Source organism: Rhopalosiphum maidis, chromosome 1 (genome assembly GCF_003676215.2).
Source record: "Rhopalosiphum maidis isolate BTI-1 chromosome 1, ASM367621v3, whole genome shotgun sequence".
Lineage (NCBI taxonomy): Eukaryota > Metazoa > Arthropoda > Insecta > Hemiptera > Aphididae > Rhopalosiphum > Rhopalosiphum maidis.
The window spans coordinates 91613745-91635316 of record NC_040877.1 but is presented as its reverse complement, the minus strand read 5'-3'; the positions used below and the strand labels follow the sequence as shown (position 1 = coordinate 91635316).

The window sequence follows — 21572 nt, the reverse complement described above, 5'->3', positions numbered from 1 at the left end:
AGAGTTGGTAACTATAATGGATGTGTTAAATTTGAATGAAATGACAAATATCATTGTAGACGAAAAAGGATTCTAAACGTAGATGATTTTTTAGTCTAGGATAATTAGTAGGATATATTATATTATTACCTATATTTAAATTGTAGTATATCATAATTTTACGCATTTTATAAAAATTTAAATTTCATACGCTCATAAAATTATTTCTATATTGATGCTGGCGTTTTTTTTTTTAGTTATTTGTAGAAAAACTTATGGAGAACCTTGTATTCGCATTTTTAACTTTTAACATATTTTGTAAACATTTGAACTTTAAATGCTTATCAACAAAAATTTTAACTAACGATTTTTGATTTTTTTTACTACTATAAGTACAATTTATAATAAACCTTGTATTAAATTTTAAAGATTTTTTGGATAGCCAATTTTTTTTACAGTCATTTCAAAAAAAAAAAAAAATTAGAAAATTCGAAAATTTCAATGGTTTTTAAATAGTTTAAAAAAATTCTAAATATTTTGAAAAATTAATCGTAAATAGATAACGCTAATATAAATGGTGAGTAAGTATTACAATTATAATATTATAATATTATTATTATTATTACAATTATTATTATTATTATTATTATTATTATCATTGTAAGTATTTACAATGATTCGTTTTTGAGTTATAGCAAAATAAAAAAATCGATTTTGTCGAAATCTGATTTTTCATAAAATTTCTCGTTTTTTCATTACTTTTTAGGGTTCTTTATGCTTTTGAAAACTACAGGAAATTTTTTACTTTTGACCCCAAAATACCAACTAGATAAATTTTCCTTCTTAAAGAGGGGCTGAAGTCAAAAATCAAAGCATTATTTCTATTCCAAATCGTGATGACGGACACAAAAAAAAAAACATATATCATTGTAAAATCAATACATTCCTCACTTCGTTCAGAATCTAATAAAATCATAACAATTTACTAGTTTCTGATTTATTATTACTTTGTATTCACCCAACTACCTATCTGGTTGTCAAATTTGAACTTTCTAGGTCATCTGAAACTGGGTTAGAATTATTTTGATCTATAGATCAGTCAGTGATAAAAATGACGATTTTTGGACGTTAATATCTAAATAACGGTTTGAGGTGTATTTATGAAATTTGGAGCACATATGTATCTCGCAAGTCTCAATATATGAGCTAAATTTGACACGTTTATATCAAATTGTTTTTGAGTTGAGAGGGAGTCATTCATAGGTTTTTTTAAGTTTATATGTGGCTTCGAAAGTGTAGAAGGAGGTGTTTTATTATAAGATGTTCTCCGCGGGTTTGGCATGGGTATTGACGGGTATATATAAAAATTAAAAAATTTTTAATTAATTTGAATATGTACGGTATTGAAAGAAAATGTGAGCAAACATGTTATCTTACATATATATTATCTAATATCATTGACAATTTACCTATAAATATTATAATTTTAGAAGTTAAAATTTTTTATTATTTTTGTTTTTTAGGTCTCAAGTTTCTTAAATCTATAAATTATATTTGTACTGATATAATGTTATACACACATATTTATAAATATCAACAATAGTATTTAATTTAAAATGGCAGAAAAAATTCCTAATGAAATTGTTATACCTTCCTGTTCAAAATATGAAGTATGTACTACATTTAAATTGATTTTGTGATTAAATTAAAATGGTATTATATTATATCTAATATGAGGCTTATTCTCAGGTAATTGATACTAAGTTAAATACTGAAAAAAAGAGAGAATTATCAATATCTGAATCTGAAGATGAATGCAATGTAAGTAGTCTTACTTTTTTATACAGTAGGAACATTTATTTTTGAAATATATAGACAAAAAAAATATAAACTAATAAATACATTAATGCACTCATTGCCTTACTCATATTCTAAAAAATTCAGGATATTATTTATCATGTTTTCGTTTTCAATAATATTTATTTGCATTGCAGTTTTTGATGATTTAAAATAAGAAAAGTATTTATTTTTATTTATTAAAATGCAATGACAATAATTTAAAAAATGCTCCAAGTTACATGTAATATACAAATTTCATGACAAATTTATGAAATATTTAACACATTTTGAATATTTAACTGAATTATTTATTATACTATTATCACAGCCTTAAATAAAATTTTGCAAAAAAATGAACTTAATTTACATAAATTAAAATATATAACATTTTTACTAAAAATATTTTTTTGTTTACTTTAATCATATAAATAATGGATCACATAATTGAAACACCTACAAATAGGGTGTAACACTTTGCAAGAATCAAATTCATCAATCAAATTCTGTTTGCCGGTTAGTTTTATTTATTCATATTAATATTGTTTCCTAACTATATTAAATTTATTTGAAATTTTTTGAATATTATTTCATTTGTAGAACTTCAGACATATCTATTATATTCAATAAATCTTTATCTGACGAAATTCATTAGTTACAAAAATCTAATTTTATAACTACTACCATAGAAAACTCTTTAAGAGTAAACCTAGAAATTAATTTGGTTAAAATATTTCAAAACTCTAATAAATAATTGTATAGTCATGACTTATGTTATAAAAATATTGATTTTTAATATAACTGGAATGATGTTAACTATGGATGCGGAGTTTATGTATCAGCCACCCAAGCAAAAAAATTAAATATGATATGAAATGAGTACACAGACTCTTTAACTTGATGAAAAACGTATTGGGGTAATATAAATTATAACATATTATTAATTAAAAAACTATCTCTTGCGAACATTTTTATTTTTTTAAAATCATAAAACAGGGCTAGATTCTACACAATGTTAAATTATTATTGAATGCATTTCAAATAACAGGGTAAAACCTATATATCCATTTTTTTATACAACAAGAATTCAAGTATAAAATCTTATGTGCATAGTTAAAGATTCTTAGTAGTATTTGTCTTGTTTTGCTGCTATTTCTGTTAATTTTTGTATGTTAACAATATCTATAAAAAATAATTAATTATAATTAATATTTAAAAAAAAAACATTTTTTATTTTTCTACTATTTTCTTTGCTAAGTATATTTTAGTTAATTTTACTTCTGTAAAGTCCAATCCTCGTTCATACTTCAAAAATATAATATTCATTTTCTAATCCTTAAAGTTGTTATAAGTATAATAATGAAATTCATTTATATCAACCTAAAAAGTTCATAATGTTAAAAAAAAAAGAAATGAGCAAAGAGCAACTAAACATTAAAAAATAAAATGTAATCAAGATTATTATCATCGTAAAATTAATTTTTAAAGGTTTATCAACAAAATTAACTCGACCAAACGTGTCAGTAAAAAAATGAAGTACAAACATAGAAGTTATCAAAAAAGATGTTGATGTTTTTAAAAGGTAATTTGTGATTTTGCTATCAATTATTATGATGTTTGGATCTAAATGTGAATTACAAATTTTTTTAGAAATACTAAAAGTCTTTCCGATGATGAGGTAAAAGTATTGTTAGAGTTATCATATAATTTTGATGACGAAGACAACATTCACAGCAAAGTCCAAACAATCGAAGAGTAAGTTATTTATTTTATCTATTTTTATTTATTATTATGTTGTGTATATTGATTTTATAAAATCTCATTTCAAAATCTATTAATATTTTTGAAAATTATTTTTACATTATTTCTAGTTGAAAAAAAAAGTTGTTTATATTAATTTTTTATTTTTTTGATTGACAACACAAATTTTTATAATTCATATTCTGAAGCAGAAATTTTTCAAAGTATCTTAATATAGTTTTTTTTTTATTTAAACTTTGTGATTACAATTATAGTTTTGACAATTATTAAATACAATATAAAAGTTTATTACAAGAAGAAAGAGTAAAGATATAAGAATTAGTTATAAGATATAGGAGTTCACTTTTTGAAAGTAAAAATTTTACGCAGTCAGTTCATTTCTTTAATGATAAAGTGAAGGAATTACCAACTTATTTTCAAATTAAATCCAATTTAACATTAATACTAATAAAACCTTGGATTTCATCTAGTCTTGTTATTTAGGGAAAAAATTAATAACAAAATCCTTAAATAACCATTTAACGTTACACTGAAAAAACATTATATTTTGTACAGGAATATATTGAATAAATTAATTAAACTTATCAACAATTTGTATTACTGTAATAAAAATTAATAAAAGTGGTACAAATTTAAAAAAATATGGGAATGTATTAAAGAAACATAACACAAAAACAAATAAAAAACAACAGTTAATTAAATTCTTAATAAATATGATAACAAAATCTTAGATAAATATGAAATTGCTAACATATCTATTATATTCAATAAATCTTTATCTGACGGAAAATTTTCAATTAGTTACAAAAAATCAATTTTTATACCACTACCATAAAAACTCTATCATTAAAAATCGTATTCATTTTAGACCACTAACGTTAATGTTGACAATATTTAAACTAGAAAACATGGTTGTGAACAGGTTGTAGAATACACGGTTATACAGTGCCCGGGTACGTGGGTATAAAATATATTAAAGCCCGTGTATTTAATATCAGTGTATATCTATGTATATTATAATTTAGAATTCAGATATACTTAAAATATAAATATTTATAATAATATAATGTTCATATCAATTTGTCTAAATATTGTCTCAAATAATTTAAACGTCATTTAAATTTACTTTTTTTTTTTTAATAAAATAACAATAAAATATTATTTATTATATTTACTTTTCATTATTCAAATAATAAATATATGAGTATTCAAGTTCAAGCTCACAGGTATTTAGTATTTTGATACATGGCTACACGGGTATTTTTATTCATGGGCTTTAACACTGTCATAGGTAAAAACACGGGTACTCGTGTAATTCATTACATTGTAATTGTGACCTCTAAATTTCTCAAAAAATGTGTAAAAATTAGATTGACAGAATTTTTGAATAAAAATAAATTTTTTAGTTCAAATCAATTTGGATATCACTTCCAATTCCCTTAAAACAATAAATTAGAAACGGTTTTATTACATTTTAGGTACCCGTTAAATTATATAAATTTAAAATTAATATATATTTAATTTTTATACTTTGAGGATGTCAGCACACTATTTGTTTTCTTTCTCTAAGCCACGCACAACATGACAAATTTTACATTCACAATAATGACTAAGTTATAACCATATTAATTTCTTAAAATAGAGTAAAATTACCTCTTTCAAATTTAAAGTTAGAATATTATTTAGGGTATCTCGTAATAGTTTTATTATATTTTAATTTTTAAAGCGAGTTATGAGTTTTTTAAAACTGTACATTTTTTATATATATTAAAAAACTCATACTACGCAGACATCCTCAGCATATCCTTTACATATGTATAATTTTCAGTTTATATATATTTTTCTTTCACTTTTTAGTAATATTTTACTTGTGTACATAACATTTTTAAAACTACTGAGTAGTACTATAGTGGTTTGTTGAAAATACGGGCCTTTTGGTAATACTCAAATATAGTTGATAAGTTAATGTATATATATCGTTCCAAAAAATCCTATAAAATTACTATAACTATTACTCCCAGTACTCTCCACTCGGTCAACACTTTGACAATTTTTAATTTTCTGAAATATTTACCGATAAAGTGATTACATTTCACTAGAAACAAAAACGTGACATATGTCTGTGATTTTACATTAAATTAATAAATACATACATAAATGTTCTAAAAATATCGAATATGCATTTAATTAATTAATAAAAAAGTTAAAAAACTGACACAATTATTCACAAATATCATAAAAAAATGCAAATGCTACAAATTCTTACTCCTTATTGTAACTCATAAACTATTAATCTAAAATTAGATATTTATGCATCGAAATACTATGATTAATATTTTGCTTTAGAATAAAAATTTAAAAAAAATAAATATATATATATATATATATAAAAATATTTATTTTTTTATTAAAAGAATATTTACAATCTATGGATTGGAAGGAGGCCATTCAGTGATAGAACCCAATATTAGTTTTTTTTTTAATTAAATTATAATTGATTTGTTAACTGTTAATCATTAATTTAATAAATCTCTGTACCACTTTCTCTTAAGATGGCATGGGTGGGGGATTCTTCCGCACAAAATTTGAAACTATGTAAAAAAATATTTTTAAAAACATTAATACTATTTGAAATAATTTTTGTTGTTTGATAAAAGAATCACCCTGTATAATACTAACATTACGTTAGTACATAGTTGAGTTACATTATTTATACATTTTCATATCCCTAAAAGAATAATTGTTCAAAAAATAATAACTCAATCCACTCAGTAGAAACCAATATGAGTTTGTAAGTAAATAATTAAGAAATTAAAATTTAATTTTTATTTCTATACAAATATGTATTATTATTATTTTTTTTTTTTTTATATTTTAAATATCTAACTATTGATTGTGTTAGTTTTACTCAGATTGATTGATTTTACATGGATATTGAATTTCTAGGTGGTTTGAAACTTATATAAAAATAATATTTTTTAAATTTATTCCAGTATTTCTTTGAGTGATGAAATTGAAAATTCTTTAGCAGAGTTAAATAACGAAAATGAAAAATACTTGGGGATAACATTAAATAAAAATGATTATAATGAAGAAGAGTCTGTTGAAGAAGTTGTTAAACAAACCATAGAAGATATTCTTGTTTCATTGGATTCTTCAAATAGTTTTTGTGTTGGCCTTCTAAAGTAATTAAATTAATTTATATATATATAATTATATTATGTAAAATTTGAATGGTTCAATTTGTGATATGTTGGGAATATAAGAATTCTACATTGTGTTATACAATGTTTTTTTGTGTATTTACAATAATAACATAACATAAATGTATCTATTATGTGAAATAATTGAAAATTATTTCATTTAGTATATCAAATATATTAATATTTTTAATTTTTGTAGTGTAACCAAGAATATTAACGATTTTGAAAATATATTAGAACCAGTTGATGATGTATGTATTAATGAGAGTTTAACATGTCAAGAAAAAATAAGCTTAATTTCAAACTCCAATCAAGAATATGAGTTACCAAAGACTGTGTCTGCGATTTATGAACACAATAATAATTATTTGTAATACATTTTTTTATTAATGTTATAATTATTAGTTTATTAATGAGGTGTAATATTTAACAGTGGTGCATAAAACAACTATATCATTATTAATTGAAAACAACGCTACTAAAATGTAATAATATCCTAATTATATACCAAAATAATATAATCATACTTTTTATTTTTTAGTACTGATTTAAAAAATATTCCAGACTGTGCAGTACAATTGAATATGTCAATTGTATCAAATGAAACAGTACTGGATGATAAGAAAAATAGTATTTTTTTTGAAGATCAAAGGTGAGAACAAATTCATAGATTTTTAAAGTCATAAACAATGTAACATGTTTATATTTAAAATTGATTCTATAATACATATTATAAATAGCTTATTATTAAGAAATAATTGTTCTGAAAGTAGCATATACCAATGTGAAGAATTTTTTAACACTGAAATTGAAGTGAATAGTGGTGAATTGCCACAAACTTATGAAGTTAATTTTCATTTTAGGTAATATAATAATAAAATATTCATGTTCATATTAATCTTTTTTTTTATTGCTCCGTTAGAAGTGATCCTATAGAAATAGATCAAGATAATTTTATTGATTTAACTAAATGTGTGAATGATGATGAAATCATAATATCGGATGATGATTATACAATTATAATTAATGAGGAAATGGAGTGTAAAAGGTAACAAAAAATTATATATATTTTTTAGACTTATAAAACATACAAAGTATTGCAACACTGAAATAAATGTATAATTTAAGAAAATTGATTGTTTCTTAGATTATTTGAGAACATAAATTCTGAAATAGAAACTAGTTATGAAGAATTAACTCAATTGTCTATAGATAACAATAAACAAATGTAATTTGATACTTTTTTTTCTATAAATTAGTTGGTTTGAATATTAAGTAAAAAAATTTTGAACCTTTTTAGTGGTATTGAAAAGTTGATTATCCAAGAATATAAATTGAATGAGGTAATTAAATATGATGATGATGATCGAAAAAATATATGTAAAAGGTAAGACCCTATTATGCCCGTACATTGATAGAGTTCATACACGTCATTGTCGGAGTGGCACGTATGTATTTAAACAATGTAACCAAAAACGCGCGCATACTATACATCGCGTATGGTACGCGCCCATGTAAAATAGGCCTTATTTGTAATATAATAGCCAATATTAACCTTAGCAACATTGTATTAACTATGAATTTCTGTTGAAAGTAGTTCTCAAACTTTGAACATTCAAGAAAAACATAATATTGATCCGTCAAACATAGTAGATTTGATTGATGTAAATTGTCAAGATGATTCTCAATCAACGATGTATGATAATATACTAAAATTTAATTTGCTGATAGTGTATTTTAAAATTTTGTTTTGTTCATCCTTTAGTTGTGATCACGATTATTACAACAAATATTATGTAGATGATGAAACTATGTTAGAAAATGGGTATGGTACATCTAAAATTAATGCTGAAAATAAGAATATACAGTAAGAACAAATAATTGGATTTTTTTGGACATTAACAAATTGAAGTGTTAAACTATTTTAGTATTTTAAAAAGATCCATTCAAAATGAAGATGAAAGGCTTTCAAAGATGCTTAACAAAGAGAAAAATGATTTAGAAGTGGATAAAAATTGTTCAGATAAAGTAACTGTGTCAGAAACTTGTGATGATTATTTTTACAAAAAGTATTGAATTCATTTTCATTATTTTGTATATTATATTAATACCTTTATATTTTATGTCATATGTTAGTGTTTCTAGTGTTTCTACACCATTTCTGAATGAAAATGATTTTTTGGAGGTAACAAGAGAACATGGGAAAAGGTAAGAATACTAAGAATAGTTAATTTATTAGAGATTTAATTAATTATAGATAAGTAAATTTGTGAGTTTAAAATTCCATTAGATCAGATCAAGAAGTCAAATTGAGTATGTCTACTAATTATGAAAATAATGAAACAATATTTAATAATAATAAAATTGATGAACGATGTGAAAGGTGAGAACAATTATTTTAACACTTAAATTATAAGTTCCATAAAATTGATTCATCTGGGATTAAATTTAAAAATTAAGTAAATATCATTCATTATTTATCAATTAATTAGTTATTTTTGTTATAAAAAAATATGAACCTATCCAATTTGATATAAAAGACTAATAACATGTAATATACAGTATAATAGACTATTAATAGTATAATCTATTTTATATGCCTTGAGTAATTTACAATTTTGTTTATTTAATAATTATGACTTAATTATATTGTATATTAATCTAAATTGATTACATTAACTCAAATACTAAAATGTATACCAGTGATGTAGCCCTAAAAATTCTTATGGGTACACGCCTGAATCATTGTAAAAAAAATGTGGTGGCTATGCCCCCCCCCTTTAATCAGTACTCGTTCATGTTATCTACCAGTAACTATCACATTTTTGATAAACAAAACCAACATTTTCGTTTATAAATAGCATGCTAACCCATCGACCAACATAAAATTATGGTAGACAAAATACTCGGGGTAGATAGCATATTGAACTAGTACCCACTATTTTGTTTATTTATCAGTTGTCTATAATATAATATACAATAATACCTAATACAGTATGATATATAAATATCAAAATTTAATAAATTTACATATTATTTGCTGGGTAACGTATTTATACATCTTATTCATGCTCCGTGTACATGCATACCACAATTTTCGTTAAGGGTACACGCCGTGTACCCTCCACTACACCACTGATGTATACTAATAAAATACTATTGATTATGGGGTCCGGGATGAATCCAATACATCCCAGCATCCAGTCTGCCACTGGATGTTTATAAGTGATTACACATATTAATAATAACTACAATTATTATGGTAAAAGTTAAAATCTTTACTATAAAAGTAATTCCAATTTATTTAATATAACCAAATAAATAAATACAAATGAAAATAAAACTTAATCGTAATGTTAATGAAAAATAAAAGATTTAAAAATATATTTGTAATATATTTTTAGTATATGTTGGAATCTTGTAGGTATATTGTATATTTATTTTATTTTTATTCTGTATTGCAGAAGTTTGTCATTCAATTCTATTGATGTAAGTATAATTTCCTTGCATTATATGTCATGTGCAATTAATAATATTATGTTTTACCATTCAGGTAAAAAGAGGTTTTGAATATTCCAATAATGATTCTGAAAACTCAAATGAATCTCTATTATTCATGCCATCTAGCAAAGATTTAAAAAAATATGGAATAGAATGTGAAGAACATGAAAAATCTATTTCCCCATCTCTGAATAATTTAGAAAATAATATCAGCAATACAAAAGTTGTTCCTCAATACAAATCTCTATGCTTAAAAATAAATGATGTATCTAAAAATACAAATAATTTTGTAAGGTAATTTATTATTTTTATTTTATTTATGTCCCACCTACTTATGTATTATAAATATTTTAGTAATTTGTTGAAATTTGAAATTTTTAAATTTATAAAATATTTTTGTTATAACTAATAGAAGTATATTACTATGAAGTATGCCTAACAATTATATTAATTCTTCTGTACTCTTAAATTAATCAATTAGTTCTTGAATGTGTCTAATTTGAAGAAAATTTAATTCAATTTATTGATAGAAATTATATAATTTATGAAATATTGTCCTTAAATCAACAACTACACATAATACTATTAAAAAAAAATTGATTACCTATTGGTATAAAATATAATATAGTTTAATTTTCTTAATTTTTACTTTAATCGTATGTTACCAAAATATACCTCTGCAATGGGTAAACAGTTGTTGAAACCGATTAAAATGTAGTCAGTCTCAACATAAGTCCTGTTAAATATTAGAGTTTGTAAATGAATGCATGTATAATAAAATAAATAATTTAATAAATTAGATTGTGATAAATAATAAATAAAATATATCCATTTATGTAGTAAAATATTTCTCCTCTCTTAAATTTAAATTATTTATTATTTCCTCTCAATTAATCAAACGTCTGTTAAATCAAAAACCTCTATAAATTGAATTTTTAACTCCGTCCCTTGAATTTTGAATTACCGAGTGACTATTGTCTACCATTTGTATTATAGCTTAAAATCTATGATAAATGTGTAAACATACACATCTATATTGATCTAAAACTAACACATTCCATAATGCTAAAAAAAAATTTAAAAAAATACTATTACTAGATACTTTTATTTGTAATGTATCTGTATAATTATTATTATCTATTTGAGTAAAAATGTTTTGGAACCTGAATTATAATTAAAAAGGATTATTATATAATACTCATTACTCAAATTAAAGAATTGTTATTATATGTGAACTTCTAATTTACTAATTGTTATCATTTTTTTTTTCTTATTAAGTTCTAGTTCTACAAAAGACTATGAAGATAATGTTAAATATTTCTATGATTGCGATATTAGCAGCATTGAAAATTCTGATGAAGAAGATAATATATTGTTGTCTTTTGGAAAAGATACTTCAATTGATAATTGGTAATATACTTTATAAATATAGTTTTTGTATATATTTTAATGATTAATGGAATAAGCCATTAAGGCTAAAATGAAGTAAACTATAATTAGTATAATAATATGTTACTGTTATATTCTCAATACGCTTCACCTCAAACCTCAAGATAAAAAATCTGATACAATATAGAGTGCCTGCAAGGAAGATTGTATATAACAAATAGCCCACTATACTCTTGAGCTTGTGTTAAATTGAGTTACCTTGGCGGGTGGATAGAGATAGTCAAGCACCGATTAAGATAATTTTGGGTCTGGAGCCAAACAATTTTAGGGGCTCATCACCATATTCAAAATATTGGTGACCCACAAATAAAAATATTTCAGACAAATAAAAAATTATATTTATAAATTTATTTCCTACCTTTTTTAATACAAAAATATAAATGTTATTTGCATAAATATTTGTACGTGTTTCTTTTAATATACAAAATATATTATAATTATTGTATCTAAATATTTCTGATTTAATAAAAAAAAAAACATACTATTTGCCAGTGGGGCTCACTATTGTTTGAAATCCGTGGGCCCCCCATAATCTGGGCTTGGGTATAGTATTATAATTTTGTAAAACTCCAAAATAAAAAAATGTTACTGATTAGCTATGAAATAAAAAAAAAATAGAAATTAAAAATGGGAATTTAATTACATGCATTTTTAGTTTTTGAGCATCAGTTTGATGAATGTATTAGTTTTATTTTGATATTGGTGTGCATAGGTACACATTTATTAACCAACCGTTTAGTTTGATTTATGGAGGTTTAAATTAATGAGTGACAACTGTAGTGGTTTCTAATAGAAAATTGTATCTTATCGGTACTCTAGGGAAGTAAAGTAAAAATTCCCAATCCTTTTCAAAATCATCAGAGAAAAAATGGAAATTATTACCAAAAATTACTTGTTTTATTGTAGTAAATTAATAACCTTAGAGACTTTTAATGTTTATCAAATATTTATATTTTGTACTAGTTGCTAGTTATGTTAATTTCAGTTTTTTTTTTTAGGCATTTTTATTTATATTTATTTTATTGTCTATTTCATATTTTTTTATTTACTTTGTATTACTTGTCTTGAATCATAATAGAATTATTAAAATATTTTGGCTTCTTTTATGCTATTTATAATTAGAAATTTTTGATTGGTTTTTGATTCATGAACGATGGAATTTTGGTTTTCGATTAAAGTGGATTGAATATTTAATACAAGGTTCTTTACAGTAATCAAAAATACATATTTTAGTCAATATTTAAAAAAAATTGTTTAAATTATCTAAATAAGTAAATAAATTTGTTTTTCAATTCAAAACATTAATTTTAAAACCTTGAAAATTTAATTAAATATATCTTATAATTATGAAAATTGTATATAATGAATTTCTCTGTAGTCTGTAGACTACGATGATGCCAAAAAATATATAGTGTTTAATGTATAATGTTTAAAATATATAGATTAATTTTAAGATATATAACTGATTTATACCATGAACCTCCTATTTACATTATCTTATAGTAATGTAGTATTGACTCAAAAATTAGTAATCATTATATAACATAGTATAGTACTTAGTAATATAGACTGACAGACTGTTTTCGTTTAGAATTGTTTTTTTGTAAATAGTAATTAATTTTTAAGAGGGTCTCAGCTGCATGTGTTGTCTCCGTCTTGCACACGTATGACATAGTACATTTTTGTTCACCTATTTCAATAGCGTGTTTTTAGTTTTGATATTAGAGTGAATTGACCTATATCAAACTTTAAGGTAAGAACATTATCTGTGTTCTCTCATTGGTTATTTATGATATTATAATTTTTAGGTGAGTTATGAATATGAAAAATATTTGAAAATTCACATAATTCACTTAAAAATTAAAATATCGTAAAAAAACCAACAAGAGAACACAGATAATGTTCATACCTAAAAGTTTAATAATGGGTAAATTCAATCTAATATTAAAACTAAAAGAACATTATTGAAACTGGTAAACGAAAATTTATTATGTCGTACGTCTGTAAAACGGAGACAACACATGCGGATGCGACATCTTCTTGAATTCAGATTTAACACATACCAAACAGTAGAGCAAGTTATGTATCTACTCGCCTTTCTTTTTATAGTTTGACTTAGTAAAATAAGCTATGTTTTTATAGTAAAATATATGTTTAGAAGTTTATAGGTACCTTATTATTTTTTTTTTTTTGTTATTACTAATAATTAATTAATTGTGTTATTTGATACAATTTCTAGCATTTTTGTTAAAAATCAAGACAGATTGAATGCAACCAATAATATTAATAATGAACAAACTTTATATGATAATGATTCAAAAATTCAAGATTTAAGTTCTTCCTCTGAGAGTTGTAATAATTTGAGTAATGTTGTGGAAACTCCAGTTCCATTTATTTATTCACCTAGTCATGATCATCAGTATGGTCAGGTAATAAAATTATATCATAACAAGTTTAAAATGTGTAAAACAGAAATAGATTTATTTTATAGATTTTAAGTACAAGTATGGCTAAGAAACAAATTTTACATGATAAACCTGAAGTTTCTATCTTTAAAAATGATATTCAATGTTGTACAATGAATCCAGCATCAGATAGTAAGTTGGACATTTTAAACGATTCAAATGTAAAAATTACTGCTAGCAATACAATACCTAGTTTTAATGATTCAACAGATAATATTAATACGATTCAATCTAATTTGTATGCAGATCTAGGTCAATTGCTTTAATACTAATTACTAATACTTTAGTATGATCAAATTGTACTGTAGAATGCACTTAAGTTGCTCTTGTTTAAGGCAATTTCTCGCTGAAGATGTTGTTTTTTGACTCCCTAAATATTTTTTTATATTTAATGTAAAAACACCCTGTTTTAAAATGATCTGTACTTCTCTTATCTTATCATTTAAGATGCTCTTTTGATCAGTTATTAATAAATTATCATAATAATTGTTTAATTATAAAAATAGAAATTTTACTTATTTACTTGTATTATTTTAGTTTATCATATTTATGACATTTCAACCAATAAAAATGTATTAATGTATTAATTTAATGTTATACAGTTTGTTGTTAGCATATTTTTTGTCATGATTATGGCCAGTTATAGTTATATAAAACATAAAGTACTATTGATTTAAAAAAAAAAAAATACAATGAGAGTATATGGAGAAAACAAACAAAAAAAAAAAAAAAAAATGCTAATAAATTAGGAATTCACTAAATAAGCCAAATATTTTGATCACCTAGGATTTTTTTTAAGAAGCTCTTTTGAGGAGTTGGTCCCACAAAGAGTCTCTTAAACAATTTTTACTGTATTTATAAAACAGTTTACCAATAATAAAATACAAATTAATTATTTGCAGGTAATTTTAATGAGGAACAACATTTAGAAGATTCAAATGAAAAACATAATCAAAACAATAAAAATAAGTTAATTTCTATGCATAAGTCAACTATAAAAAAGTCTCAAAAATCCTTTAAAAATAATGAATCCGAAACAATATCTAAATTCAATTGTGAGGAGATAGCTAAAATAAATACAGTTCAATTCAGTAGTTTTGATATGGATAAAAGTAATTTAATTAGTATGTATTACCTATTGAACTAACTGATAAAATGTAAAATTTAAATTTGAATCATTAATTAAAATTGTTTATTCTTAGGTGAGGTTAACAAAAAAAAATATTTAGAAGAAATTATTAAGAATGAAAAATTATTTAATAAATTTGATGAGAAATTGGATATAAACGAATCAGTCATCTCACCTTATATATCTCAGTCTTTAGATAAATCTACTAATTCTCGAAGTGCATTGGCAAAAAAAGCAACAGCAGATATAAATATCCATGCTATGAGTGAAAAAGGCAATATTTTTACTTATTGCTATAATATTAAATTAATATATAGTTACTAATGTAATAATTTTGAAATTTCAGCTTTGAACATATATTTAACTCAACAAACAATGACATTAGATGTTTTAGAGGTTTTACATAAGTCTTTAGATACATGTCCATCATCTGGTATATTGATGCAAGACCCAGAAGGGTTAGTTGTGTCTCTCATGCCACATCAAAAACATGCTATTGCTTGGCTAAGTTGGAGAGAAAGTCAAGAGCCATGCGGCGGAATACTAGGTAATAATATATATGAAAAGTATTGGTTATGATTTATTTATAATATTATATTAAATTGGTTATTTTATGTTATAGCGGATGACATGGGTTTAGGTAAAACGCTCACCATGATATCATTGGTTTTGAAAGAAAAACAAGACAGTTTATTATCAATGGTGTCTATTGACAACAGAAGTACTGATGGTAAAATTTTATTGAATGAATATATTATAAAATATTTTAGATATTTATTTATTTAAAGAAAAATTATGTTATTTTTTATATTGTTTACTATATTTTTGTAGTTATAATTGGTGGGACTTTGATTGTTTGTCCGGCATCCTTATTGAGTCAATGGGAAAATGAATTTAAGACCAAATTGAAACCAGGATTTTTAAAAGTTGCTCAGTTTAATAGCATAAATAGAAATATAGCTGCTATAGAATTAGCTAGATATGATGTTGTAATGACATCATATAATATAATAATGTGGGACTACAAAAAAAAAATGTTTCTGTTAGTAAACATTTTGTAAGAACTATAAAAAATTGATGTATGATAATAATCTTAATAATTTCAGAGTCCATTCTTTATTAAATGGAAGCGAATCATATTGGACGAGGCTCATCAAATAAGAAATAAAAAGACACAAACGTCTTATGCTGTTTGTAAGACAAAATCTATGTGTCGGTGGGCTATAACAGGAACACCTATTCATAATAAAGAAGCTGATTTCTTTACTCTTCTAAAATTCATTCGTTGTCATCCATTTGATGATTGGAATGTAAGTATAAAAACATGTTCTTTTAAAATTACAATGTTTAAATTATTTTTATAAATAAATAACAATAATAAAAACTACCTATTTTTAAACAATTTCTATGTACATTATGCACATTGTAATTTAATTTTGATACTTTTTATGTGAATATTAGTTATTATTCCGAGTCTTCGCATAGACTAAAAATTAAATAAAATAGTTATTATTTTAGATATTCTGAGTGAGGAGTGGTGAATGTATTGATTTTACACATAATGATGATTTTTTTGTGTTTATACGAGAAGTCATCAGATTATATTTATATACTGTTTGCCAAGATTCTAGGATCACTTCGCACATGTGAATGACATGAATGCAAGCATTTTATAATAAATCACCTGTTCAAAACTTAAACTATACATTGTCTAATTTTAGTTCTAAAGCAGCAGGTTTTAAGTATGGCCTTTAGGTATCGTAGTTGGGAGAAAACGAGTTTTTGTCAGTCCTATGAACAGAGTATAGTTTGTACTTTAAAAAAAAAATCTGAGTGTTTTTCAAATTTTTTTGCAGTTGAAAATTTATCAAATATGCAATTTTTATAGCTAAGGCCAAAAAACTGAATACAAAGTTAATTATAAGTAGATTTTACTGAAACCAAAAAATCTAAAAAAAAACACATTATATTGCATTATAATTTCAGATTTTCTCAAAATTAAACATTTTAGCTATGAATAATAATATTCATTATTTTGTTATAGTTCAAAAACATTATTTGAGGGAGGGATAAAACTTTTATGTCTTTTATGTATATTATATTTTACACACACAATGGTCTTTTCAAATCTGTTTTGTGCTTTTGGCAAATTTTCTCTAATAAGTAATATAAAAAACCACAACATGAAATATTCTTAATGATTACAAGCTGATAGACGGTCTTTGCTCAGAATTATTTTTTGTATTCAAAGATATATCTCATTGAATTCAAATTTAACATATGTATTACAATAACCCACTCGATCCCTAATACAGTAAAGTAGTACCCTCCGATTGAAAACTTATTTTGATTATCCAACTAATGTTGTCAAAGTTAAGTTATTGTATATTATTTTTATATGAATTCGGGAATTGATTATAACAATATTAATTTTTTAAATTTTGAAGGTCTGGAAGAGGTGGGTTTGCAATAATGATGATGCTGGGAAACATAGATTATTCCTGCTCGTTAAAACATTAATGCTTCGTCGAACAAAACGAGAACTTTCCAAATACACAACATTCAAAATACCTACTAAAAATGTTCATGAAATTGAAATTGAATTATCAAAAGAAGAACGAAATGCTTACGAAAAAGTACTTCAATTTTCAAGGTAATAAATAATCAGTTTTAATTTTATGGATTAATAATAGTCATTAAGTTATTAATTTTTCTAGTAATCTTTTTGCTACATATTTATACGATAAAGCAGCAAAAGAAAAAGTATTTGACTCTAATATCAAAGTACAAAGTAAAGTTCAATATTTTCAAGGTAATTTATATAATTTTTTTAAAATTATCTAATTTATTGTTTCTTTTTATTTTAGTGCTACAAATGTTTATTTTAAATATTATTTTATTTCATTTATTTATTTTTGTGATGTTCTTCACAATATGTAAACTTAATATATTTGAATATTTGTAATATTAAATTGATTATGTATTTACAGAACAAAGTCAAGATAAAGACAAAATTTTCAAAGATCACCCTGAGTTACTTATGTTCAAAAAGTTTAAAAATATTGAGGAAATACAAACACATCATATATTGGTATTACTTTTAAGATTGAGACAAATTTGCTGCCATCCAACTTTAATTAAAGGAGTGAGTGGTATTAATAATTAAAAATTTGAAAATAAATTTATTAAATATCCGTCTTGCTTTATTGCTTTTAGCCTATAAACGAAGGGAATATTAATGAAGACGTAGAGAGTATCCTAGAAGATTTTAATGAAGTTAGTGAAGGTGATTCAACTATTAGTGATTCATTTTATAATGAAATCACCGAAATAGTGGACTGTCCAAACATTATTGACTTATCAAGACTTATGAGTCACCTTACACTTAACGAAGAACCTGCTAAGAAAAATCCCGAGTTAAACAGTGACAATAACATTTTCAAAAAAACTTGGATTTCTACCAAAGTACATGTTCAGAATGTTATCATTATCATTATACTTAATAAAATATTATTATATAAATATGATCAGCAGAAATTGTTGTATGACATATATACTATTATCTAATAATTAAATTATTTTCATAGATAAAAGTTATTTGTGATTTGGTAAAAAAAAATATATTAATCGGTGGAACTGATAAGGCCATAATTGTTTCGGAATGGCCGAGCTTTTTATATTTAATAAGGAAAAATTTGGCTCATTATAAAACAGAAATGTTTTCTGGAGCAATTCCTATCGTAAAAAGGAATAAAATCATTCGGGAATTTAATAACCCGGATGGAGGACCACAGGTAAAAAATACCTGTTTAATTTTTAAATTTTGATATGTTGAAAATAATTTAAATGTTATTATGAATGTATTCATTTAGTTTTTTTAAAAAGATAATGATATATAATTAATTGGTTTATAAATTATTTTTTGCCAATAAAATGCTGCTCTATTAGTGTTTGTTTTCTTACTTTTAAGATTTTATTGCTGTCACTGAAAGCTGGAGGTGTTGGTCTTAATCTCATGGTGGCAAATCATTTGTTCCTTATGGATGTTCATTGGAACCCTCAAATGGAAGCACAGGCTAGTGACAGAGTATACAGAGTAGGCCAAAAAAAAACGGTGAACATATATAAATTTATATGTTCTAATACGATTGAAAAAAGAATACTCGACATTCAGATTAAGAAATTACAGATCGCTAATAATTTATTTGAGGGTACCAGTGCAATTACATCTAAAATAACATTGGATGATTTAAAACAGATTTTTCAATTCCAGTAAATACATTCAACTATTTTTTCTTAGAAAATTATGTTTAATATTAAGTTTATACTTTATATTTCTGAAATTTATTTTGGTTGAATGTCATATTATTAAATAGATAAGTTTTATAAATGTACTTTGTTTTTCTATAAATTATATACTATATTATTTTAGTAATCTACTGTTTCTATAATAGCTGTGTTATTTAAATATTTATAAGTCATATTATATTTATGTTTTAATTTTAAGTATATACAGACTGAATAATGAGTTTCATAAAAAAATGTCTAATTTATTTATTTTGTCAGAATAAGGGTAATAAGATCTCGTTGAATTATTATTAAAGACTATTTGTGTATATTATCATGATCAAGTACATATAATAATGTACATTATAATTATATAATGTACACATTAAACATCAATAGTCGATCCTATTGTCACAACTTAATGACAAACGGAAAAAAAAGTCATCCTATTGTTTATAAATTAAATTGGATTGACAATTTTTATGTGTAGATAGTAGATGACAATTTATTGACATATAAGCTGTAGTTTGATAGTTACACATACGCTGATCTTATTATATAGGTGTTTATCATTTGTATCCAGTTGAAGGTAACTGGTAAAAAATAACTAACAAAAAAAACAATTTTTCAAAATTTTCAATAAATATAATAATTGATTATGAAAATTAAAAAATGATTACTTACATACATTTACATCATGACCCGCAGTACACACATAGAAAAATTCTAAAAAAAATAATTATCACCCCAACAAAATTTGTAAATATCAAATTATTATTATTAATAATATATCAGGTATACATTTTTCTCGAGTAGATTAGATACCGATTTTTTTTAAGAAGTTCAATGTAGACAATTTCTATATGTATGTACATACGAATCGTGTTAATGTGTGCGTAGGTAGTAACTGTTCATTTTTTAATTTTCATATTCAATTAATATGTTAAGGGTTAAACCCCCTCTGAAATATCAGGAACAAAAAATAAATTACCCGATCTACAAATAAATAGTACGATATTTATGTAAATTTTTTTAAAAACCTCCACCGAATTTTTTTCCTGCTGTTCGCGCCTGTCTAACAATATTATAAATTCAATTTTCCATTGAAAATTGTGAATATTGTCAAATAATCTAGTTATTTATAATCAAGGCTGTGAATTTAATGCATTTGCATGTTATTTTTGCTGCACCGTATAATAAAATGGATTTGGCCAAAATTTGTTTTGACTTATTTCTAGTTCAAATACCAAATCTTATTTTGCATATTTCTTGGATTAGGGTATATAAATGCATGTTTTAACGATTTTTGTACTATTCTATTTTTAATCTGGTATTTAACGTGTATTATTTACTATTGTACTCTTGAAGTCGAGATAAAATTAATTTTCTGGTATCAACTCGTACATAGCGGATAACAAAAATTGTAGATTGTACAATGCAATAACTGCTTTAAAGGTATAAAATATATAATTTTAAGTTGAAACATATTTTATACTAAGCATATCTTTTTTATAGATCTTCTACACGACGGAGATCAAGACTAGTCCAAGCCCAATATGTCATACACTCATGCAAGCATACCAATTTGTAATATTACTAATATTTAAACTAAAATTAATAAAAAATAAAAGTTAAATGTTAATAGTTTTTTTGCATATTTTTGAAAAATGAGAGCATATTTTGTCAGTATTTAGTGCACATATGCATGCACATTTAATAGTTTTTAAGTACATTAAATTCACAGCCTTGTTTATAATAATTATAAATAAATTGATCCGGACGATAGTAACAGCAGTCGACTAACGCGAATGTCCACAAAATCGCTGACGTCAAATGTTGACAAACTTTGTCGCCTCCAGATAGCACTGCTGTATACGGTTTTTGTTTTCTATGGTTTGGTTAGCCAACCGACTGCGGACTATAGTAAGGTGGCTGATGTTTCAGTTTTTACACACTACGTGA

The 21572-nt window shown here is 23.8% G+C and overlaps 1 protein-coding gene across 1 annotated transcript; it reads left to right on the top strand.

Annotated features, from left to right (window-relative positions):
- The first annotated feature begins 1595 nt into the window (after positions 1 to 1595).
- On the top strand, positions 1596 to 19687 carry LOC113561177 (ATP-dependent helicase ULS1-like). The gene is made up of 34 exons (XM_026967453.1): positions 1596 to 1649; positions 1729 to 1800; positions 2282 to 2331; positions 3353 to 3397; positions 3466 to 3570; positions 6570 to 6761; positions 6979 to 7149; positions 7321 to 7431; positions 7520 to 7642; positions 7702 to 7827; positions 7927 to 8007; positions 8080 to 8166; positions 8377 to 8475; positions 8545 to 8646; positions 8708 to 8848; positions 8916 to 8987; positions 9070 to 9162; positions 10244 to 10268; positions 10333 to 10574; positions 11559 to 11690; positions 13969 to 14158; positions 14221 to 14326; positions 15097 to 15306; positions 15397 to 15597; positions 15670 to 15870; positions 15946 to 16053; positions 16155 to 16369; positions 16430 to 16633; positions 17771 to 17976; positions 18041 to 18135; positions 18314 to 18468; positions 18540 to 18788; positions 18911 to 19117; positions 19294 to 19687. The coding sequence occupies exons 1-34, from the start codon at positions 1596 to 1598 to the stop codon at positions 19597 to 19599; spliced, it is 4776 nt and encodes a 1591-aa protein (XP_026823254.1). The 3' UTR covers positions 19600 to 19687.
- The last annotated feature ends 1885 nt before the right edge of the window (positions 19688 to 21572 follow it).